Source organism: Prionailurus bengalensis, chromosome E1, assembly GCF_016509475.1.
Source record: "Prionailurus bengalensis isolate Pbe53 chromosome E1, Fcat_Pben_1.1_paternal_pri, whole genome shotgun sequence".
In the NCBI taxonomy this organism is placed as follows: domain Eukaryota; kingdom Metazoa; phylum Chordata; class Mammalia; order Carnivora; family Felidae; genus Prionailurus; species Prionailurus bengalensis.
Window position 1 is genome coordinate 17,518,504 of NC_057347.1, and position 23,970 is coordinate 17,542,473.

Below are 23,970 nucleotides of genomic sequence, written 5' to 3' on the forward strand. Positions count from 1 at the left end.
GGAACCTGCTCTATACATGCGGGCACGGTGCCTGCCCTGGGCGTGCCCAGCGGCCTCCGGCGCCCAGCGCAGACGGGAGCTCCAGGCCTCTCGGACGCGGGCAGAAGGCTCCCAGAGCAGCGCCCCGTGCCCGCATGGCCCGTTCTGGAGGCGCGCCCAGGCGCTGCCAGGAAGGCCGGGCGTTTATCCCCGGAGCCGCCAGCAGGGAGCTCCCTTTCGGCTCTGCTCGCGCGGCCGCGGGGGGCGGCGCTGCGCTGCGCCGCGCTGCGCTCCAGCCCGGACCGGGCCGGGGCCGCTGGATGCCGCGTCTCCGCTTCTGCTGCCTGCCGGGCGGGCTCCGGCGGCCGGTGAGCGCGGGGCGGCGGGGGCGGCCGCTCGGGGGCTGCCCGGGCCGGGTGGGGCGGCGGGGCGGGCTCGGGCCGGGAAGGCGGGCGGGCGGCGGGGCCCGCCGGCTCCTCCTCCCCCACTGTCCCCTGGAAGCGGCGGCCCGGACTCCCGGCTCCGGTCCCCGGCCGCGCCGCGGAGCTGGGCGCCCGGGAATGGGGGCCGACAAGGAGGGGCGGGGAGGGGAGCTCCGGCCCCTTGTGCCAGCTCGGGAGCGCGCGGAGGCAGGGCAGGGTGGCCCTCGGTTTAGGGGGATTGAGGGCTGAGGGGAGCCCAGGTGGCCCCGGGCTGCGGGGTGGAGGCTGCAGCCTCCGGGATAGGGGGCTTCTCGGGGCCAGGCCCAGGCCCCCCCTTCCCCCCCAGGCCGACCGACCGACCGACCGAGCGAGGCTCCGAGGAAGGCAGCGGGGAAGGCGAGCACCTCCACCGAACCCTTTATCCCTCCCAGCGGCCTTCACCCTTTCACTGCCAGGCCGACAGCGGGCTCCTCTCAAAGGAGCAGCTGCTAGACAGCTGGCAAAACAATGGAGACCCCGCTTCCCCAGGCCCCCTCCCCTCGGGACAGAAGACGGGGGTGAGTGAATGGTAGGCTTTAGAGATTAGGGAGTGCTGCCTGTCCCCTGTGACTGGCTGCTCACCTCACCTTTCCCTGCAAAGGGGTGGGGTGTGTGTGGGAAGGTCGGACAGCCTGCCCCAGGCCTCTGGGAGAGACTGCCCTGACGCCCCGCCCTGCTAACCTGTCATGCCAGTTGTCTCGCCAATGGGGAGGCGAGGTGGTAAGGTTAGCTGCTCCACACCCCTGTGGTGGGGGTGGTGGGGGGTGGGGGTGCGGCTTGGTACCAAGCATGGTGAGGAGTGGGTCATGTTCCTGGCTGAGATAAGGCCTGCAGGGACATAGCACACATTGGGGCTTTGTTGGGGGCAGAGAGGGGGGATGGGGATGTCACCCTGTTACAAGGCACATGTGTCCTGCTGATTAGTTGGAAAGGCTGCCAGCCAGAATGAACGGGGTGGGGAGGGATGGGGGGGAGGCAGACGGTGTATTTTTTAAAGGTACTGCTTTTGCCTACTCACTTGGCCAACCGGGCATGTATTTGGCAATGTCCTCTTGGTTTGTGTTTGTGCAGAGGTTGGGGACAATGCTTCTTGGGAGGAGCTCTCCTGCCTGGAGCCTTCCTGCCCTCTGACGGACTCCCAAAATTATGGAATTGGGTTCCCTCCCCCCCTTCACCTGGCCAATGATTCAGGCTGGTTTGTGTGGGCTCATTTGTCTTTTGGAGTACCCGGCATGTCTGTTGCTGAGGAGGCCTTGTAATTCCCCATAAGGAGAGTGAACTGCCCGAAGTGTGTATGCATTGGGTCCATGCTGGAAAGGAGGGAAGGTCAACCAGACAGTTAAGAGCAAGATCACCTTTCCACGTTCTTACCAGTTCTGGAGCCCTTTCTTGGGCAGGTCGGTTTCCTGTTGGCATGGCAATGGGCCAGGCCTTGTCTAACTTTCCCCACCCTTTTGGTTCAGAGGCTACTTTCTATTTGGGGATATTGAAAGTTGCTCTCCTGAGGTCTCTGGCTTCCTGACAGACCTCACTGGCTCTTTGTCAATGGCCTGCCACCTCCTCAGCTTCCCCTCTGTCCTTTTGTGATGAGGGCTTTCCAGGAAACATCCTCCTGGTTGCTGGACATGACTAATTATAGATAGCCTCGGGTGGAGGTGTGCTTGTTCCTTTGGGGTTGGGGACATTGGAGTTGGGGCCTCATATTCCAGGAAGACCATGGGGGAAGAGCTATTGTGTTGGAGGGTTAGGGAAATGAGAAGGATCACAGGTGGGGGTGGAGGGGGGAATGTGGGAGGGATAGAATGAGTGCTGGTGGTCACTTCCTTTGGAAGCTTTGAACTTTGAACACTTGACCTGGTGCCTGGCAGCTCTGAGTATCTAGTTTGTTTACTCTCTGCGGGCCTGGCTCAGGTGCCAGGGTGTGTGCCTAAGGGCTTCCTCCGGTGCCCCTGGCTCTCCTCAGAAGCCCTCACGTGGATTGTGTCCCTCCTGCCTCCTGCCTGGTGCCTCCACCTCATTCCCTGGGAGTCTGGGTAGCCAGCCTGTTGCCTGGAGCCCCCCTCACCGGCCTAGCTTGAGGCTGCTCATTAAAGGGTGCGTGTGTCTTCAGAAATCGGGCCTGAAATGTGTGGGGTCCCCCAGAGGCAGGTACCTGAAGCTGGACTGGGTGGGGCAGCACTGGGGCTAGTGTGAAAGGGAGAATCCACCCTACTCGGGTGGAGCAGGGAGTTAGTTGCTGGAACTCAGGAAGCCCTGATCCGGACTTGGTGTGTCACAGGTCTCCAGAGCAGCACGGCTGCTCTTGCTCCTTCTAAACCAGACGTCTGTCCCCAGCCAGACCCCCCTCACCTGAAGTGGACGCCACAGACGGGAACTAGATCATCCATGTGAGCCGGGTCCTGTTGGTGGCTCTGGGCCCCAGGCCTCTCCCGGGTGTGGTGGGTAAAGGGGAGGGGCTCTGACCTGGTGTAGTTTAAAGTTTCAAGGGTATGGGAGGGCCCAGCCCACCCTGTGCTATGATTAACAGGTCCCCCCAGGACTCGGGCTGGGGGCTTGAAGTTCTACGTTGGGTCAGGCCCCTGGGTGCTTTAAGATCTGCTCACTGCACCCCATCCCCACCCCCCCCCCATCAGCATTTTCTGAGGTAGCCTGAATTAGAGAGTGTTGTTGGGAGCCGGATTGGGGGTGGGGAGGTGGGGAGCAGAACTGGAAAGCCTCCACTCCTCTCCCCACCTCACTGTCCTTGAGGTGGGAGTGGTGCGGCTTGTCAATTATCCATATTCCCTTGATGTTTCAAAGAGCCTATAGTCAGGCAGCAGTTTAAACTGAGGGCTGAGGGTTTTACAAGGCCCTTGGCCCTTTCTCTCTGCCAGGTACTTCACCATCGCTTACAGGGGATTATTTTTATTATCCTCTGATATTCAGAGATGTTGGATGATGGGCTCAAGGTCACACAGCAGTTCAGAGGCAGAGCAGGATTTAGAACCTGCAATTTGTAGTTGAGCAGAATACCTCTCCCGGGAAAGGCAAGGGCTCCTGGCCAAGTCTGAACTCTCAGGCCCATGGAGATTTTATAGTTGAAATAGCTGAGGCCTAGAGAGGGACGGGACTTGCTGAAGGTCACACAGAAATGGGGGGGTGGGGGTGGTTAGCGGAGTCTAGCGCCCAGCGGACTGCGGCAAACCCCTCCTCGGGCTGAGGAGGTGCACCTGGAAGAGCAGCTGGGGACCTGGCCGCGCTCCTGGCACGTCTCCCGCGTCGTTCCTCCCGGGGCCTGCGGGATCGCTGCGTTCCAGGGGAGACGGTATCTCGGCGGGAGGCGCCGCGGGGCTGCGGCTGCACCGGCCGGCTGCCTGGAAGTGCTGAGCGCCGCGGGTTCCAAGGGAGCCGGAGCCGGCGGGCGGTTGGGCCGGCCGGCCGGCTGATGTCATGTGAGAAGCGTGCAGTCGGAGCGAGCACACCTGGAGCTAGATAAGCTCCGTGTGACCTGGTCTTGAGTCACGGGGCGCTGCGGAGCTCTAAGCAGGACCGGCTGGGAGAGAGGCTCGGGCAGTGGCGGTGGCGGCGAAGGCGACAGGCGTCCCTCTGCGCCGCTCGGCGGGGGCCCCGGCCGGGACGGGACCGGCCAGGTGCTGCTGTTTGAGTCCTGCCTGGTCGCTTTTGCAAACCTTGGTATGGACTGGCGCCGAGAAAGGCCTCTGGGCTGTAGGAAACGGCCGCTTAGGGAGGTCAGAGGCCAAGGGAGAGAGGCCGGCTCTCTTGGGAAAGTATTTCCTTTGTATTTATTTATGAGTGTGGTCTGGGAGTGGGGTGGGGAGGACTGACCCTTTTAAGTGTCCACCCACAGCAGCCAAGTCTGGGCGCCTTGTCTTGGGATTCTAACGTTATAGTTTCCATTTCCTGGGGCTTCTATTTTGCCAGCTGCAGGGTGACCCATTTAAATATGTCCCCACTTAAAGCCACAAGACGCTAGTGAGATCTATTTTAACCAAGTCCCCCAAGTCACTGAAACTTTCCTAAGGCATGAGATGGCAAGCCTTGAACTTACAGTTGCAAACTTGGTTTACAGCCTAAATGCTAAGTGGATTGTCAAACCTTCCTTTTTTTTTTCTTTCTAATCTTTTAAAATCACAAAAGTAACATATGCTGGGAAAGGCTATTAGCTAAAAAGCTAAAGTGTTACTACCCCTGTTTGCCTGTACTGCATGGAGAAAACCACAGACAAAATCTTGTAATGGATCTTTTCAGGCATTTTTTTTAAAGCTTGTTATATATATCTTATATATAACATATTTATCACATATGCATATATTATTTATATTTACATGCAATATCATGTTTCATAAATATAATTTTACATAAATATTAAAAAAAATTTCTGTAGGAAATAAAGAGCATATAGAAAAGTAGAAGAAATATTATGCATAATCCCACTATCCAAAGCCTCTAGGCCTAGGGGCGCCTGAGTGGCTCAGTTGGTTAAGCGACCACCTTCGGCTCAGGTCATGCTCTCATGGTTCATGAGTTCAAGCCCCCCGTCAGGCTCTGTGCTGACAGCTCAGAGCCTGGAGCCTGCTTTGGACACTGTGTCTCCCTCTCTCTCTGCCTCTGTCTCTCTCTCTCAAAAAAGAAACATTGAAAAAAAATAATGAAATAAAGCCACTGGGCCTAGATACACACACACATACACCCCTTCCAGCTAAATATTCTCATTGTAAAAAATTTAAACAATATAGATGAAACACAAAGCCACTGACTCTTCTAAAATCTGTCTCTTTCCCAGAGCATACATTTTTCTATGCGTTTGCAAATATTGCACATACATAATCTTCATGTATATATATGCACACATATACATAGTTTTAAAAATTTTAGTAAAAATTATATGGCAACTTGAGTTTTTCACTTAATATAGAATAGAATCTTTCTAGGTTAGTATATACAAATCTTCATTCTTTAAAAAAAATTTTTTTTTAATGTTTATTTTTTATTTTTGAGAGAGAGAGAGAGCCCAAGTAGGGGAGAGGCCGAGAGAGAAAGGGAGACAGAATCTGAAGCAGGCTCCAGGCTGTCAGCACAGATCCCTATGAGAGGCTCGAACCCATGAACCATGAGATCATGACTTGAGCTGAAGTCGGATGTTTAACCGACTGAATTACCTAGGCGCCCCTTCATTCTTTTTAACTGTCCAGTTCCATAATCTTGCTATTTCCCTAGTGATATGATCTTTGTATTGACAGAATTTTGAGTTACAAACAATGATGCAAAGATCAGCCATGTTTATTGTGTGGACATATCTGTAGATGTCGTATATGTAGAATTGCCCAGTCTAAGAATATGTACATTTAAATATTTTCATAGATACCACCAACTTGCCCTTATACCAATTTATACTCCCAACAACACATAGCAGATACCCTGCTTCCTATCTTCTATTTGATTGACGTTATTAATGATGGTAGTTTTTACTAACCTGATAAGTGAACAATAGCATGTCTGTTTCATTTCATGTGTCTGTGATATGACTGAGGCTGAATACCTGTTTGTGTTTGTTGGCCTTTCATATTTCTGCATCTATGAATTGCTTGTGCTTCGTCTCGGCAGTAGCTACATGGGGCCTCTGGACTCGAGCCAGTGTGATCCAGCCTGGCCATGTGCTCATTGGATTGCCTTCACTTCTTTGGGCTTTACTTTCCACATACAAAGATTCTGTCCAGGGGTGCGTGAGTGGCTCAGTTGGTTAAGCGTCGGACTTTGGCTTAGGTCATAATCTCCTGGTTTGTAAGCTCAAGTCCTACATTGGGCTCTGCACTGATAGCACGGAGCCTGCTTGGGAGTCTCTCTCTCCCTCTCTCCCTCCCTCCCTCCCTCCCTCCCTCCCTGCCCTTACCCTGCTCATGCGGGCATGCTTTCTCTTTCAAAATAAATAAATAAACTTTAAAAACTTAAAAAAAAAAAAAAGGTTCAGTCTGGCACTAAGATTTTATGTTTAGACTTATTTTAGTCACACTTGGGCTGATAGTCATTTCTGTACTTTATTATTCTGTCTACTGTCCCATTTAGATGATAAGAATGTGCCTTGCTATGATTGGGTACCATTCTTGAGGGCTTACCCTGGGCTACGTGTTATATGGAGGGCTTATATACCAATTTCATTTAGTCCCCAGGCCTTATGTGGTAGGTACTATTATTGTACTATTATTTAACAATTTTTTTAATGTTTATTTTTGAGAGAGTGTGCGAGCACAAGCAGAGGAGGGGTAGAGAGAGAGGGAAACACAGAATCCAAAATAGGCTCCAGGCTCTGAGCTGTCAGCACAGAGCCCAACACGGGGCTTGAGCCCACCAACCGTGAGATCATGACCTGAGCCAAAGTTGGATGCTCAACCAACTGGAGCCACCCAGGCGCCCCTGTTATTGTACTCTTATTATCTCCATTTACAAATGGGAAAATAGAGGCACAGAGGCATTAGGTGACTTTCCCAGGATTGCATAGCTATTACCTCAGAATTGGTCCCACGTTTGCTACCTGACATCTGAAGCCTAAGTCTTTCATTAGTTTCATTTCTCCTGCATTTAGTAGGTACTTGATAGATATGTATTTTCCCCAACATTTTATCACAATTTAGAAAAGTTAAAGAATTTTACTGTGAATACCCCTCCCACTTCCTAGATTCTACAATTTACACTTTACTGTCCTCACTTTATCACATATTTATCCCTTGATCCATCCATCAAACCGTCTTACATCTTTGATACATCTCAAAGAAAATTCCAGACATCAGTATACCTTGCCCCCAATACTTTAGTGTATGTATCATTAACTAGACTGCAGTATATGTTTCCAGTTTTTTTCTTTTGAGTGCCTGTTTCACATAATGAAATGCACCAACCTCATGTGCACTATTTGATAACTGCTGACACATGTATACATCCGTCAGCCCAAATCCCTATCAAGGTAATGTAACATGAACATCACTCCAGAAAGTTCCCTCATGCCCTTTCTCAGGCAATGGCCACCCCTACCCGCCTCCCCACCTTCCAGAGGTAATCACGGTTCTGATTTTTTTTTCACCGCAGGTTAGTTCTGTCTATACACATCTTCCTTGGCTGACAGTGGGCTTACCTCCTGATAAACCCGTTGTAAATTGAAAATATCATAACTCAAAAACGCATTTAATACACCTAACTTGCCAAACGTCATAGGTTAGCCTAGCCTACCTTAATTGTGCTCAGAACATTAATATTAGCCTACAGTGGGGCAAAATCATCTAGCACAAAGCCTATTTTATAATAAAGTGTTGAATATTTCATGTAAATGATTGCACACTGTACTGAAAGTGAAAAGCAGGATGGTTGGGGCGCCTGGGTGGCTCAGTTAAGTGTCCAACTCCTGATTTTGGCTCAGGTCATGATCTCACGGTTTGTGGGTTCGAGCCCCATATCCGGCTCTGTGCTGACAGTGCAGAGCCTGCTGGGGATTCTCCCGCTCTCTCTGTCCCTCCCCCGCTTGCACGCTCACTATTTCTCTCTCAAAATAAATAAATAAACTTAAAAAAAAAACAACCCACAATGATTGCGTGGGTACAGAACGGCTATAAGCACATCGGCTGTTTACCCTTGTGATTGTGTGGCCGACCAGGACCACTGCCTGGCATCACAAGAGAGCATCCTACTGCATATTGCTAGGTCAGGAGAAGACCCAAATTCAAAATTCGAAGCATAATTTTTACTGAATGCCTATCACTTTCATGTGTGCATATTGCAAAGTTGAAAAATTGTAAATCAAACCATTGTGAGTCAGGGACCATCTCTGTGTACTGTATGAGCCTCACCAGTATGTACTCTTATGTCAAAGCCTTCTTTTCCTGTCGCTTGACGTAGTATTTTTGGGATTCATCCCTGTTGTATCAGTAGTTGCTTTCTCTTTTTATTGCTGAGTAGTATTCCATTGTGTGAATATGGAAACTGTTTCCCCTGTTGATGAACTGCAAGATGCATATTTGAGTTGAAGGGTCCTTGCCCTTAAAATGCTTTCTGTCTTAGGGGCGCCTGGGTGGCGCAGTCGGTTAAGCGTCCGACTTCAGCCAGGTCACGATCTCGCGGTCTGTGACTTCAAGCCCCGCGTCAGGCTCTGGGCTGATGGCTCGGAGCCTGGAGCCTGTTTCCGATTCTGTGTCTCCCTCTCTCTCTGCCCCTCCTCCGTTCATGCTCTGCCTCTCTCTGTCCCAAAAATAAAAAATAAAAATGTTGGAAAAAAAAATTAAAAAAAAAAATTTAAAAAAATGCTTTCTGTCTTAAAGTGATAAGGCAGCTGAGTTGAGTCAGTCGATTGTACTTTGCTTTGATCGGGTTAGTAGTAGGGTCAAGATGATATGGGCACATACCCTAATTTTTCTATATACCTTTCCTCCACTTAAAATTAGGAAAGGCCTCCTGGAGTAGGATGAGGGGAGAAAGACAGAGAAGGAGGTCAGAAAACTCTAAGGTTACCTTCACTGGAGAGGGTAAGAGACCAAGGGGAGGCGGGTAGAAACTGCAGCCCAGAGTGAAGAGTGGGAAGATCCTGATGTCATTGCTGCTGGAGACTTTGAACCAGCAGATGAACCAGAGATGGTGACAAGGTCCACAGGAAGGTGACAGAGCCCAGGTCTCTGGAGACGTGAGCTCTGAGGAGCATAGGAGCGGCTGCACTGTAGGTTTGACCCGGACAGGGAGGTTGCAGGTAGCCCCAGACAGGCTTGGAGGGATGACGGTGGGGAAGGGGTACCTTGTGAGCTGTGTGCCTAACAGTGGCAGGACAGGGATAATGAGGGAAGGGCTGAAATGGACTCAGTCTCCAAAGGCTCCAGGGTTGGGATGAGAGGAGTGACTTTGGCAGAAGGTTAATGAACAACCTGTGTCCACAAGAGACTTAGATATTTGGAATTTTTGAGTGACAAGAGACCAAATCATCCAGCCCAACCTTGAGCAAAGTGACAGGCTCAAGGTCCCCTAGCGATTTGTTGGCAGATCCAGGCCTAGATACCAGGTCTGCTAACGTTCCTGGCCAGCGCTGTCTCCTGTGCTACTGCTGTGACGGTGTGTGGTTCCTGCCTGTCACAATCGCAGCGAGGAGCAAGCTTTTGCCAAGACACGGATTTACATTAAATTACTTCTCAGGGACCTTTCCAGCCCGAAGGTTCTAGAATTCTGGGACCTGTTTTCTGTTGGTGCTACACAGGTGTCTAGCTCCCAGCAAAGAGCCAGGGTTGGGGAAGGATAGCAGAGTAAGAACTGAAGACCAAATGAAGTGTCTTGGGGGGAGAGCATTGTAGGCATTGGGTTCTGCGTGGTTGGGCTGCGCTCCTGGAGCCATTTTCTAAATCATCCTTTTAAAGGGCACCTGGGTGGCTCCATCAGTTAAGCATCCAACTTAGGTCATGATCTAAGGCTCAGGTAATGATCTCACGGTTCGTGAGTTCGAGCCCCACATCGGGCTCTGTGCTGACAGCTCAGAGCCTGGAGCCTGCTTCGGATTCTATGTCTCCCTCTCTCTCTGTTCCTCCCCTGCTCACACTCTGCCTCTCTCCTTCTCAAAAATAAATAAACATTAAGAATTAAAAAAAAATTTTTTTATTAAAAAAAATTTTTTTTAATGTTTTTATTTATTTTTGGAGGAAAGAGAGACAGTGCATGAGCAGGGGAGGAGCGGAGAGAGAGGGAGACACAGAATTTGAAGCAGGCTCCAGGCTCTGAGCTGTCAGCACAGAGCCCGATGAGGGGCTCGAACTCACGAACCGTGAGACCATGACCTGAGCTGAAGTCGGATGCTTAACAGACTGAGCCACGCAGGCGCCCCCACTCCCCCCAATTTTTTTTTTTTTAATTTTTTTTTTTTCTCAACGTTTATTTATTTTGGGGACAGAGAGAGACAGAGCATGAACAGGGGAGGGGCAGAGAGAGAGGGAGACACAGAATGGGAAACAGGCTCCAGGCTCCGAGCCATCAGCCCAGAGCCTGACGCGGGGCTCGAACTCACAGACCGCAAGATCGTGACCTGGCTGAAGTCGGACGCTTAACCGACTGCGCCACCCAGGCGCCCCCCCCCAATTTTTTTTAATCAGCCTTTTAAGACAGTGCAGGAAGTGATGGGTGAAGGGTAAGGTGGGCAGTGACCAGCTGAAGATCCCACGTCTTGGTATATGGTATGTCTGTGCCACACTCCATCAGTGTTGAGGAGGAGAGAGACTCCCCATGTCAAAATAGAGCCCATAAGAGAGGATGCCTGCTGTCAGGTACTCCCCCATCCCAGATCAGTCCAGACTCCGCAGGACAAGTTTGCCCCTGGCTTTGCACTTCTTGGGCCCTAGATTTCCTGTCTTCCTATTTCCAGGTACTGTGCATGGAGCATTTTGGACCAAAAGGTTCAGAAGGAGCTTTGTCTTACTAGGTAGAAACAGGTCAGAGGGGGAAACGGTGCCTGTTAGATCCACAGGGAGCTAGTAACTGGGCCAGATTCCCCATCTCTTTGGATATGCTCTACAATTAAGGATTCCTGTAGAATTGTGCTGCCCAGTTCAATAGCCACTAGCTGTTGAATACTTAAAATGTAGTTAGTCTGAAGTGAGATGTGCTCTAAGTATGACATTCACACTGGATTTTGAAAACTTAATATGGAAAAAGGAATGTAAAACATCTCAATATTTTTCTTTTTAAATTTTTAAAAAATGTTTATTTATTTTTTAGAGAGACAGAGAGAGACAGAGCATGAACATGGGAGGGACAGAGAGAGAGAGATACAGAATCTGAAGCAGACACAGAATCTGAGCTGTCAGCACAGAGCCCGATGTAGGGCACAAACTCACGAACCGTGAAATCATGACCTGAGCCGAAGTTGGACACCTGACTAAACCACCCAGGCGCCCCTCAATATTTTTCAGAAAGATCACATGTTGAGACGACAGTGTTTTGAATATAGCTACATTAAAGTATGTCATTAAAGTTAATTTCACCTGTTTCTTTTTACCTTTTTTAATGTGGCTGCTAGACAATCTTATTTTATTTATTTATTTTGAGAGAGGGAGAGGGAGAGGGAGAGGGAGAGGGAGAGAGAGAGAGAGAGAGAGAGAGAGAGAGAGAGAGAGAGAGAATCCCAAGCAGGCTCCACACTGTCAGTGCAGAGCCCAATGAGGGGCCCATGAGATCATAACCTGAGCTGAAACCAAGTGTCGGACACTTCACCGACTGAGCCACCCAGGCACCCGAGACCATTTTAAATTACACATATGACTTGAATTATATTTCTGTGAAGAGTACTGCTCTAGGAAGAATACGCTGATCTCGCAGGAACCTATGGGTCAGGGTGCTGGACGTCGGAGAAAGCAATTAGCCGGTGCACCAGGACCCTTGGGAGTTCCTGGCCTGAAGTCATCCTTGGCATTGTACCTGGGCTAGGGATCCATGGGATGGGGGAGCCTGGAGGGCCTTGCTTGATTGTGGCAGTGGGGTACATGGACAGGACAGGCCTCCCCAGGTCTTGCAGAAGGTCCTTGCTGGAAGGAGTGAGCTTGTCAGTCCCGTGTCTAGAACTCAGAGGGGGAGGCCTTCACGGAGAGAGAAAAAAATTGCATTTAATTTCTAATTAGGCGGTATGGCCTATTTCTCCTTCTTGTTCGCTGCTGGTTAGAACTTGTTCCCTGGCTTGCAACTCCACCCCCACCAGGTTTTGCTCAGTCCTGTCCCCAGTCGGGTGGGCATAGGGGCAGAAGGCTGGCATCGTAGGCACAGGTGCCCTGGAGCTGGCATTCTCTCCCAGGCTGCCACGACTTTCTTCCCCAGGCTATATTTAGTTGTTGGTCTGGGGAAAAGGATATGAGTTTTTCAGGATCCTGTTTATCCAGCAGACCCACCCCCACCTCTCAGCTGTCTGTCCTCGGCTCAGTGTGGAACTTCCCCTACCCTCCCCGCTTCACTTTGGGCGCCGAGGACCTAGAGAGAAAACAATATTTGCCATGGGATCCCACCACTGCCACTCACTGGCTGTGTGACAACTAACAACATACTTAATTTTCTGAGCCCTGTTTTCTCATTTGTAAAGTAGAGATAATGATCCCTCCCGTGCAGGGATGCTGTGAGGTTCGAATGAGGTAATGCGTGTAAAGTGCCCGGCAAGTGGTAGCCATCAAATCGGGGTGGGTTCTTTGAGGTCTTCTGTCAGGCGGTGGCTAAGGCTGCTTCCGTGGGGATCACAGGCTTAGGAAAGAGCCAAATAGCATGCGATGTCTGTTGCTTTACTGGGCTATTGGCTCTGGGAGGTGATGGCCTTTGTGTTTGAATCTTCAGTCGGGTACCAGGTTAGCTTGATGGCGCCCTCTTGCCAGGAGGTCACATCTCCCAGACGCCACCTCTGTGCACACCTATCAGGGATTAAAGGCAATGACAGACTTTGGAGTCTGGGCTCCAAATAAGGAACCTCAAGTTTCCTTATTTGTGAAATGGGGGTACTCACAGACCTTCCTGGAGCAGTGTTATGACGACTGGCTTAACAGAGACGGTATTGTATAGAACAGAGCACCTGGCGCGTAGGGAGCTAGCTCTCAGCGACCACGAGCTGTGCTCATTAGTTGGCCTGGTCTGCACTGGAGACACAGGAAGAGGCTCCTCTCGAATAACCTCTTTCTCTCTCTCTGTTTCTGTTTGCAGCAGCGAGGCGGGGTACCAGGGCCCTGTGCTAAGCACCCGTAATCCCCCAGGGGTGCCACCCCCAAAAGCTGCACCCCACCATGTTCAACCTAATGAAGAAAGACAAGGACAAAGATGGCGGGCGGAAGGAGAAGAAGGAGAAGAAGGAGAAGAAAGAGCGGATGTCGGCGGCAGAGCTGCGGAGCCTGGAGGAGATGAGCCTGCGTCGTGGCTTCTTCAATCTGAACCGTTCCTCCAAGCGTGAGTCCAAGACCCGCCTGGAAATCTCCAACCCCATCCCCATCAAGGTGGCCAGTGGCTCCGACCTGCACCTGACCGACATTGACTCTGACAGCAACAGGGGCAGCGTCATCCTGGACTCGGGCCACCTAAGCACCGCCAGCTCCAGCGATGACCTCAAGGGTGAGGAAGGCAGCTTCCGCGGCTCTGTGCTGCAGCGGGCGGCCAAGTTTGGCTCCCTGGCCAAGCAGAACTCACAGATGATTGTCAAACGCTTCTCCTTCTCCCAGCGGAGTCGGGATGAGAGTGCCTCAGAAACCTCCACCCCTTCCGAGCACTCTGCGGCCCCGTCCCCGCAGGTGGAGGCGAGGACTCTAGAGGGACAGTTGGTGCAGCATCCCGGCGCAGGCATCCCTCGGCCAGGGCCCCGGTCCCGAGTGCCTGAGCTGGTGACTAAAAGGTTCCCGGCTGACCTGCGCTTGCCCCCCGTGGTGCACCTGCCACCGCCTGCCCTCCGGGAGCTGGAGCTGCAGCGACGGCCCACTGGAGACTTCGGCTTCTCCCTGCGCCGCACAACCATGCTGGATCGGGGCCCCGAGGGCCAGGTCTACCGGAGGGTGGTTCACTTTGCTGAGCCCGGCGCGGGCACCAAGGACCTGGCCCTGGGGTTGGTGCCGGGTGATCGTCTGGTGGAGATTAATGGGCACAACGTGGAGAGCAAGTCCAGGGACGAGATCGTGGAGATGATCCGGCAGTCCGGGGACAGTGTGCGGCTCAAGGTGCAACCCATTCCGGAGCTCAGTGAGCTGAGCCGGAGCTGGCTGCGGAGTGGCGAGGGACCCCGCAGGGAGCCAGCCGATGTGAGTGTCCCCGTGGGCAGCTGCGGGGGAGCAGGGATTTGGAAGTGTGCTTGGGCGGACGACTGGGGTACTCGGGAGTTGAAGTCACGCCACTCCTTGGCCCGAGGGACAACTTACCTGGCCCGCAGGGAGGAGCGACCTTAGCAGGGGCTGGTGCACAGTGATACAAACTTCTTGATGGCGAGGGTTCGGGGTTTGGGCACCATGTTTCCTGAGCCCTAAATTGGGGTGTGGAGGGTAACACGTGCCACTTCAGATGAGAGACAGTCCGGACTACTTGTCCAGCCTGGTATCTGGAGTAAAACGTAGGATTTCCGTGTTATTTAGATACTAGACTTGAAAGAAAAAGATGGACTATTTCAAATCAGGGCTGTCGTGGAACTTCTGGGATGTGCAGCTGTTTTGCTAGCTCTTGGGTAAGATGATTTCAGACCTCCTCTTGCCCTTGAGTGAGGAGTTGAACAGGAGGTAATGTTGCAGCGATAAGCAGGGGCCAGATCATGGCGGACCTTGCAAGTCATGATAGGAATTTAGATTTTATCCCAGTGAAATGGGACCATTGTAGGGTTTGAAGCGGGGTTGGGGGGAGTGACTGGACCTGATTTATAAAGATCACCTGGGCTCCAAGAGTCATTACTACCTCTCCTGGAAGAAGAAAACACCCTGGAGATGCAACAGGTGTCAAGCCTACAGAAATAGTCTGACCTGACTATCCGTGAGACCCCGCTCAAAACAGCAGTGGAAGGGGTGACATAGGAGTAGAAGAGATTTAGATTATATGTATGAACGGGTCTCCAGGGGGACAGCGATCTCTAAGCCCAGGGGTCTTTTGACTCCACCTATAGCGTGGCTACATATCAGTTTGGAATGTTCCACTTAGAGACAGCACATGAGGACAAGCTGGCCTCTGGCCATCCCTGCCTCCCAGCTGTCAGGTTTTCGGACTGCCCAGCTCTGGTGCCTGCAGCCTGACCAGTACACAGGCTGGCCGGGACCTCTTTCAGCACTAAGTGACCAACCAGATGTGTCCAAGTCGGAAGTGGGAGGAAATGCTAAGGAAGCAGGCAGAGTCCTGGTCCTAGCTTTCTCTCAGGGAGGGGAAGTGGATGCTCAGATGGCCTGGGGGGCCTGGGAGCTGCAGGGTCAGAGTCTGGCAGGAAGCCCTGGAACTGGGTTCCGGACCTTCCTTTACTCGGGGCCTGGTGGAGGTCAGGCAGTTTTGCTAGTCAGGAAGGGGTAGTGCATGGGAGGGAGGCTGTTGTGGGATCCGCGGAAGGACCTGGCCTCATTTATTCCGGAAACTCACAGCGAGCACCTACTGTGTGTTAGCCACCAGACTAGACTGAGCTCAGGGAACCACAGTGTAGAGGGAGTGGTCTTTATCTTAGAACCAAAGCCCATGCTATGTTGCCATGCCTGTCTACTTCCTCCCAGGCTAACATTGCTTTTAACAGATGGAATTTTCTTCTTAAAGAATGAGTCCCCTAGGGGACTGTTGCCAGCTCCCTGCTGAACCACAGCACAGGCCTTTGTGGGGCCCTGGGCCTGGCATCCCAGATGCTGTTTAGTCTTCTCTTTATAGCCTAGGGATCCTCTTGGCATCTCGTATTTCTCGGCTACTCTCCCTTCCCAGCTAGCTGCTGCTCCCCCCATTCCTGGGGAAGTGGATGGTTTAGCTTTGGAGACCCTGGTACATTCCACACTACAGCTGGTATCCCCGAGACCCTGGCTTGCTCTGGCCCCCGTGGGGCAAGGGCAGAAGTGCCCAGAGGACTTCCACAGAGCATGCTACCCTCACGAGTCTCCCAAGAGCCATCTGAGAGAACAGCGAGAAGCCTAGAGCTGAGGAAGCTCCCCCGCCCCCAGCTTCCCCTGCCTGGCAGGTGGCAGGGACTCCTGCCCCAGCAGAGAGGAGCAGAGTGAGCCCAGCATCCTGGCTTCCTGGGACAGGCCTGGAGTGGGTCTGTAGTGGCTGCAGTTATCACCGTCCATCTCCTCGTCTTCCTCCCACTCCCACTCCGGCTCCGGCTCCTTTCCTTGGCAGCAGTTCTAAGCTCACTTCCATGCCAAGAAGAGTCTTCCCATTTCCTCTGGGCTCCCAGGCGGGGCACCCTGACAACTCTGGCCCCACGCGAGGACACAGCTCCTGGCGGCCACCCTGCCCGTCAGGTCATCCATCAACTGTGTCCACACCGCCTGTCCCCAGGGAGCTCTGAGGGAGCTGGCCGGCCATCTGTTCTCTTTCTGCTATACAGATGGAGACCAGGCCTCATGGCTCCTCTCCGTGGCCTGTTCAGAAGGCCCCAGGGAGAGACAGCCCCTCGGGTTTCCTTCTCACATGATGTGTGTCCGGAGTGCTTGGCTCACACCTCCATGTGTCCCTGTAGCTGCTAGCAAGGTTCCACTGGGAGTAGGGGTGAGCCACTGTAGTGGGATAGACATGGGGCCTGATGGAAATCACTCAGCAGGCCCGGGAGGAGCAGTTCTTTTCCGCCCTCCATTCTTCCACTCACCTATCTATTAAATAAACATTTGTTGAGCACCAACTGTGGGCCAGATCCTGGGATCCAGTGGCGACAGCACATAGTCCCAGCCCTAAGGAACTCATAGTCTGGTGGGAGAGATGGTCAAGTAACAGATGACAATGCCATTTGAGAGGCTCCCCAACAGGGGCCAGTACGGGGCCCTAGGGAGCCCTGCACAGAAGAGGGACTTTAAGTACAGTCTTGGGAGTGATCACCGGGAAAGCTGACATCCAGGTGGGAGATGGATGCCGGAGAGGCAGGTGGAAGTGGAAGGCCGTAAGAGACACGTGCCGAGACCTTGAGGCTGGAGAGAGGATGACGCATTTGGGGGATAAGGCTGGGGGGACATTGCATGGGGGAATGAGTATTGAGAGAAGTGGCAGAGGAGGCAAGCAGGGGACAGGTCACGAAGGCCCTTGTGAGCCAGCCTAAGGAATGGGAACTTCAACCAGAGGACAAGAAGCAGCTCACTCAGGGAGTGATAGGAACAGATCTTAGAAAATCTCTCTGGCTGCTCATGAAGAATGCTTCTGGGTGTAGCAAGGGCAGCCATGGGGAAAACAGCAAAGGCCCTATCGTCATCTTAGTAGAATGAATGGAGGCCTGCGCTTGGGGAGAAGCAGGGGCGATGGAGAGAGAGATCAGACGTGAGCAACTGAGGGACTGTGTAGTCTTGGTGACCGACCAGTGTGGGGGATGGAGGAGAAGAGGGGTGGAGTGGGATGCATCTTTGGAGGAAGATGCTAAGTTCTTTCCTTGGCTTCTCAGGGAAAGTGTTCTGGGCCATCTGGTTTGGGATCAGTTACTCTTCAATTGTCTAAAGGCGAAGCGTTCCCTGAGTCTGGTGTCGGTACAAATGAGGATCTTAAAACCCCAGTTGGATCAACATTCCTTTCTCCTCTTCCATGAATCTGAGTGGGAAAGTCAAGGGCCCACTGAGAAGGAAGAGAGCCTGGGAGAGAGGAGAGCCAGCCCCTTCTGTTTGTATCCTTGTGGGCCCATTGCAGGGAGCAGGAGTGTAGGATGTTTCTGCTAAGCTCAGAAAAGCCCAGCTGGCTAAACCGTGGCTAATGTGGTTGCCCCCCCTCCCCCCACCACCAAGGAGCTAGCCTGCAGGGGACACCTACCCAGAAAGCACTACTTCCCTGAGCTTCGAAGATGTGGTGGGAGGGGAGAGGTGTGGATGTAAAAGAAGGCGCCCACCCCTTCCCAGGCAGGTCTACCTCCCTGGGCTCTATGTAGCTCGCAGGCATTTACCGGAGATCTGTGATTCAGTTTCTTCTCGCTTTGGATGGTGGGGTTTGTACTCAAAGACTATAGGGCTGTGAGGTTCCTTAAAAAGGTTGTCGTGTCTGTGTAAACCACCTGCTTATGTAGAGTTGTGTAAACCACATTTGTGGACTTCAGCAGATAGTGAACGCTTAGGAAGATTGGTACCTTTCCCTCTGCCCAAGCTCCAGAGCCGTCCAGGGAAGGTAATTTTGCAGTTTCCTTAATTAACCCATCCTAGTGCTTTCCCATCTGTGCTCCTGGTAAGGTTTTCTTTCCAACGGGAACTCATGACGCTTTTGTCCAGACTCTGTCCCTGTGGCCCTGTCCTCAAAGACAGCCAGCTGCAGGAAGCGCTGGGATGCTGGGTGCTCAGGCCTGCAGATGGGACATCGGTGGCCTGGCAGGAGACTGGCCGGTCGGGGTTGCCCACATCTGGGAGAAGGGCAGGGGCCCCTTTGCCAGGAAGCCCTAGACCCCTGGGCAAAAGCTATATGACCCTCACCAACCTTGTCTCCAGGACCCTGGTTGGGTGGTGGCGGTGGGGGCGGGGGTGGGGGGCGGGGGGCGGTACCTGCAGGAGTGGGGATTGCAGGATTTCAAGGAGAGACTGAAAAGTCTGCTGTTCCAGGTCTGCCAGGCCAGCTTCTGAGCAATGGGCTTTCCCAGGGGCTTCTGGTGGTGGAGGTGCCGGGTGCTGCCCGGGCTCAGTGTTCTAGAATTGCTCTCTCCCTAATGTTACTCCAAATGATCCCCAGAGATGTTTTTTTGTTTTTCGCTGGTTCGTTTTAAACAGAAAACTCTTATTTCATTTGGTGCCAAAGCTTCAGGTACTTCTGACATCAGAGTCTCACCATGTGAAAGCTCTGGCTGGAGGCCTCAGAGTAGAGCTCAGACTGAGTTCTTTTGATAATGAGGCAGCCAGTGGGAAGGTGTCCAGGGCATGTGAACTCGTGAGTGAAAGGTCTTTAGGAGCATTTGGGGGGTTACCTATCCTGGATTAGTGGGGCGCATGGGACTAGCAGCACCGGGTGGCGGACTAGGTCATTTCCATTCCGCTAGGTCTCCCTTCTCTGTCCTCAGAGGCATGTTCTGCCCTCTTCCCCGTGAGCTGCTAGACAGACTGCAGCCCCAGAGTGCCCTGGCCACCCAGCCCGTGGGTGGTGGGCACAGTGCCCAGGCCACATTGAACTGGGTGTGGGCACATGTCATGGTCATCTGTTGTTTTCGCAGGCACCGCTTGGAGCCCTGGGGGGGGGGGGGGGGGGGGGGGGGGGGGGGGCGGGGGGGGCAGGGCCTTGACTTGAGGTGGTCTGCCCCGGCCCCTTCTGGCCCTGGCCAGAGCCCCTGTGCGCCCCCCCCCCCCCCCCCCCGTACCCCTGGCCACCCTGTCCGCAGCTCCCTTCTCATCTCTTATTTACATTGAAATGGTTCTGGAAAATACCAGATACGCAAACACCCAGACTAGGGGTGGGTGAGGAGTGGGGTGAAGGGGGGTGTGTGGCGGGTGGGAACACAAGTATTTTAAAAATGCTGCAGATCTCTACAGCGTTTCCCAGAAACCACAAGCACGCGGTCCGCCTGCCAGCAGCGCTCCCGCCACCCCGCCACGCTCAGCCGCTGGGTTCTCCTCACTGTGGCCCGAGGTGGAGAGCAGCGTCGGTGGGGGTGGGGGCCGGGGACCCAGCCGGGGAGGGGGCTGCCTGGCGCCTCCATTGTCAGTCTGGGGCAGTGGGTACGCTGCGCCCCAGGCAGCCAGCAGCGCTGGGGGCGCCCGCCGTGCCAGGCAGGCACTGCAAAGGCGTGGAATCTTCCTGGCTGCCCCCCTCCCGCTGTGCACTTTGGTGGTGGGGGGGGGTCGGTGGGCAGCCAAGCCCAGAGTCCCCTCGTGGTGTTTGGCAGCAGCTTCTGTTCTGTTAAATACAGGGGACAGTGTCAGCAAAGCTTTTTTTTTTTTTTTTTTTCCAGTTGTTGGCTCCCGTTTGGTTGGGAAACTGTTTCCTCAGACCTGGGTCACCACTCTGGCTGCCTTCATCTCCCGCCATCGGTTTCTCAGAATCGGGAAGTGACATGCTTCCCTGGCACTCGCAGCCTGGCTGCTTTGCAGACTCTGGTGTAGGGAGGAGTGTAGGGTGTTTGTCCCGTGTCCCGGGTGGCGCCCAGGACGGCGCCCAGGGAGTGCATGCATGCTCCCTGAGTGGCGTCTAGTTGATCTGGTAAAGGTTCCGCTGAGCAGAAATGCCTTGAGAGGAGAGCATGAGAGAGAATAGCCAGGATGAGGGTCGTGGCTGGCGTTAGGACTGTTCTAGCTGCTTTACATATATTAACTCATTTAACGTTCCCAACACCCCTTTGACATAGGTATTACGATAATCTTTATTTCATACATGAGGATACCCGATTACGCAGAGGTTAAGGATAAGTACATTGCCTAAGGTTCCAAGGCTATTGACTTGTGAGGAGTTGAACTTAGGGCATCGGCTCCTTGCACCTCACTGGTGTGCTGTCCGGGGCAGAGGAATGCAGCATCTGGACATAAATCCATTGCCCGACCCAGGCCTGCGTCCTTCTGATTCCTGCGGCCCCTGTAGGCGTCTCCTCCAGACGGGAAGAGGAAGTGAAGAGTGACTGGCCATTCTTGCTCTCGCTCTGTGGATGGTGAGCTGCAGGAGGGGGTGACTGTCCCTCTGTCTCTGCAGAGGATTAGCCAGAGGAAGAGAGCCCGAGTGGCAGCAGGTGGGATTTAATCTGGTGGGAGCTGGGAGAGGTACTAGAAAGCGCGGCTACATCTGTCCCGGCAGTATTTGGCTGTGGTCCCTTGGAGGAGGGGCAGGGGCACCCTTTGCCCCTTACACATCTCCCCTGTTAGACCCTGGGGGGCAGGGATGGTGCCCCTCGCCTGTTTGGCCCTTACTGACGCTAGTACTGACCTCTGCGATACTCGGGGTGGCAGGGTCCCCAGAGTGTTACCTCTGACCAAGAACAGGTCCTCTTCTGTTGCATAGGGGCTGCACGCTGTTGTTTCCTGGTGTGCACTGTGGGGGGGAGGCGAGGAGCATGGCCTGGCAGAAGGCCTAGCGGGTAGTGGGTGTGCAGCTTGGCTTCTTCCATTGAGTCCCTGCTGTTCCTTATGTCGATAAGACTTTTCCTTGCCCACCCTCACGCCCTCATACACACCGGCCCCAGTTTGAATGTCACTTCCTTAGGGGAGCCTTCCTTGACCTTCTCAGATGTCACGTCCGCACGCTGGCACCACCGCATCCTTCTCCTTCATAACATTCACCAAGATTGCGATTAATGGGTTATCTTATGTCTCCAGTGCTGGAGACCTTCAGTGATATTTGTTGGATATTTGCTGAAGGAAAGAAGATGGTTGTCTGGCCAGGAAGTGGTTTCCCATTCTCTCTGCATTTACCGCAGTTTTGGTTTCTAGAACCCTTCCCCCAACTAGCGTTGGTGTTGCGTCTGCAGTACGTCACCATGTTCTACCCGCTACCTTTACTCCCGACTCAGTTTCTTGTGGGCGTCTCAGCATCTCCCGCAGGAATGGAGGAGAGATGGGCTCTGGGCCGCCAGGAGCAGGAGCCTAGGGAAGGGGCTCTGGGAGGAGGGTCACGGGACGGCCTGTCTCCCGGCCCCGCACTGGTATCTTTGGGAAGGCACCAGGCTTGGGTGAGAAGCAGATTTGGGGGCATACGGAGTCACTCTGTGCCCAGCCCGGGGGACCTTGGAGAAATGTGCTTGGCCTACTGGCTGCAGGTCTCTGAGGAGGTAGGATGTGGCCCAGCAGGGATCAAGGCTTCCTCTTTCCTTCTGCTGCTTGCCCTGCACTGCCTGCGTGCTGGAATGTCAGCAGGCTGGGAATTTTCACAGCAAGGATTTTTCCCAGTCAGAGCAACAGATTCCAGCTGGAGCCTGGGGACAGCTCCGCATGGGCAGGGGCTGCCACAGAGGGCCAGGGTGCGTGCTGGGGCACCCCAACGGCTGCCCTGTTGGGGCCCGGGCCTCATTCCCATCCTCCGTGGGAAATGCAACCATCTGTCTCTCCTGTGGGTCCGGCGGAACCTGGGCTTCTGGAGCTGTGGAGCTCAGGAGAAGCAGTGGGAGGCCTTGGGGACCAGAAACTCCCCCTCAGTGAGGAGAGAACGTGGCTGGCCATATCCCACAAGCCTCACTTCCTCCAGCCGGTGAGTCAGGAAGGGGAGCCGCCTCGGATTCCATCTTCAGGTGGGGCCGTGGGCTGCCAAACCCAGGTTCTCTGGCCTGTGGGGACCTACCAGCCTTGGCAGGAGGTAACACTGCTGGCTTTGTCACCCTCATCTGTCCCCCTTTCTCTGGGCCCCATGATGCCTCCAGGACCTGGTTCCCTCTCTTAGCGACCCTTCCGGCCTCTGTGCCCCTTGCCCTCTGATCTCAGTTCTACCGGCCCCTCCCTTCCACTCCCATTTCTGCAAGGAGCTGACTCACTTCCTCTCTCCCTCCCCAGCTTCTCTCACCGCCAGGCCCTATGGCGCGCAGGGTACCCACAGGGAGGGGAGATTTCTCACAGGGCACCTCCCGGGCTCTTTTTCCTGGCAGTAAGACTGAGGCCACCCCTGGCTCTGGGCAGAAGAGGGCTGGGGGGGTGAGGGTACATGGCTCTGGGCCGTAGGAAGGCCAGATGCAAATGGCCTTGGAGCCTTGACACAATCACGGTGGGATGTCAGGAAGCCTTGAAGGGCACCTGCTCCGTATCACCCTGTGGGCTTGGTTCTGTAGAAGAAAAAGCCTGAAGATGCCATCCCTGTGATCAGGAAGCCTGTGCTTTCTCTAGAACAGAAGACATCTGCAAAAAGATAGATCTCAGCCCGGGGTGGCATGGGCTAGTGGCCAAGCAGTGAGAGCACTGTCAGGCAGGATGATACGGTCATGACTCTCTGTGACACCCAGTTTCATGGCCAGCCCCATCGCATCATGGGGAAGGTATCTGGAGATTCCAGGGCCAGAGCGAGGAGAAGAATCTGATACTGTGTCCCTGCTGGTTCTCCCTGCCGGGAGCTTGCCTCCTGCCTCTCCTGGCCCCTGCCTTCTCGAAGATCTGTGGACCGGCCTCGTTGTGGGATTGATTGCAGAAGCCGGCAGCAGAACAGCAGAAGGTTTCCTGCCTGAGTGGCTGGCATCTCCTAGCTTGGCCTCCTTGGAGCTATCCAGGCTGTGGAAGCCGGTGCGCCTGGCACTGCGGGCACTGGGGATGCAGCCTGTGCTGGGCCTGGCACAGCCTTGGATCCTCCCCTGCGGGTGGCCTAGATTACCTAAAGAACACAAGCACAGGGTAAGGTCGAGTCCCTAATCACTTGGCCATGCATCACGTTCAATAGAGGCCAAAGGGAAACTGGGCCTCCCTCCTGAGAAGCCTGTGGCCCTGCCATGGGCTGTCTTCCTAGAATCAAGTGACCGGCAACATTCCTGTTCCCCTTAGCACTTGGCTTTGCCTGGCAAAGAAGCCTGCAATAATCCTGATTCTGCCCTCAGGATTTCTGGACAATGACAGGTGTTTCATATTTAGATGAGGTTGGGGGTGACAGGCTGGAATGAGGCCTAGGTGTGGCGAAGGTGAAGGGCACCAGCCTGACCACCCCACCCCAAATACTCTCACCCTTGCTGGTGGGAGGTGAACCACCCCACACAGGCACGCAGATGCCTGTCTGTTCTGTCTGTTGCTCCTCTTCCAGCCCTTCTTTATTGTTCCTCGCCACCACCCATCGCTACTTGGCCTTGACCTGTGGAGCAGAACCAGGCTTTGTGACAGAACACCTCGTTGGGAAATGGCTTGGGATACGCACGCACACACACACACACACACACACACACACACACACTCACTCACACACACTGTAAAGTTCAGTCCACGTATCTTTTTCTTTCAGACTCTTCCAAAGCATTTCTACCGTCAGCCTCCAGGCCTTCTAACCTGCCTTCACCTTCTCTGTCCAG

General features: G+C 53.7%; 1 protein-coding gene across 17 annotated transcripts in view; it reads left to right on the forward strand.

Moving 5' to 3' along the window:
- The first annotated feature begins 223 nt into the window (after positions 1 to 223).
- The window catches only part of MYO18A (myosin XVIIIA), a 102,131-nt gene continuing 78,384 nt past the window's right edge, over positions 224 to 23,970 (forward strand). For 5 of the 17 annotated variants that reach the window (XM_043583509.1, XM_043583516.1, XM_043583512.1 and 2 more), the window contains exons 1-2: positions 246 to 347; positions 13,125 to 14,203. In XM_043583509.1, coding sequence (XP_043439444.1) covers positions 13,205 to 14,203 — 999 coding nt within the window. In that variant the 5' untranslated portion in view covers positions 246 to 347; positions 13,125 to 13,204. Of the gene's footprint in view, positions 348 to 818; positions 959 to 2,711; positions 2,828 to 13,124; positions 14,204 to 23,970 lie in introns of those variants that run through there. The other 12 variants (XM_043583523.1, XM_043583525.1, XM_043583527.1 and 9 more) reach the window with 5 other exon arrangements.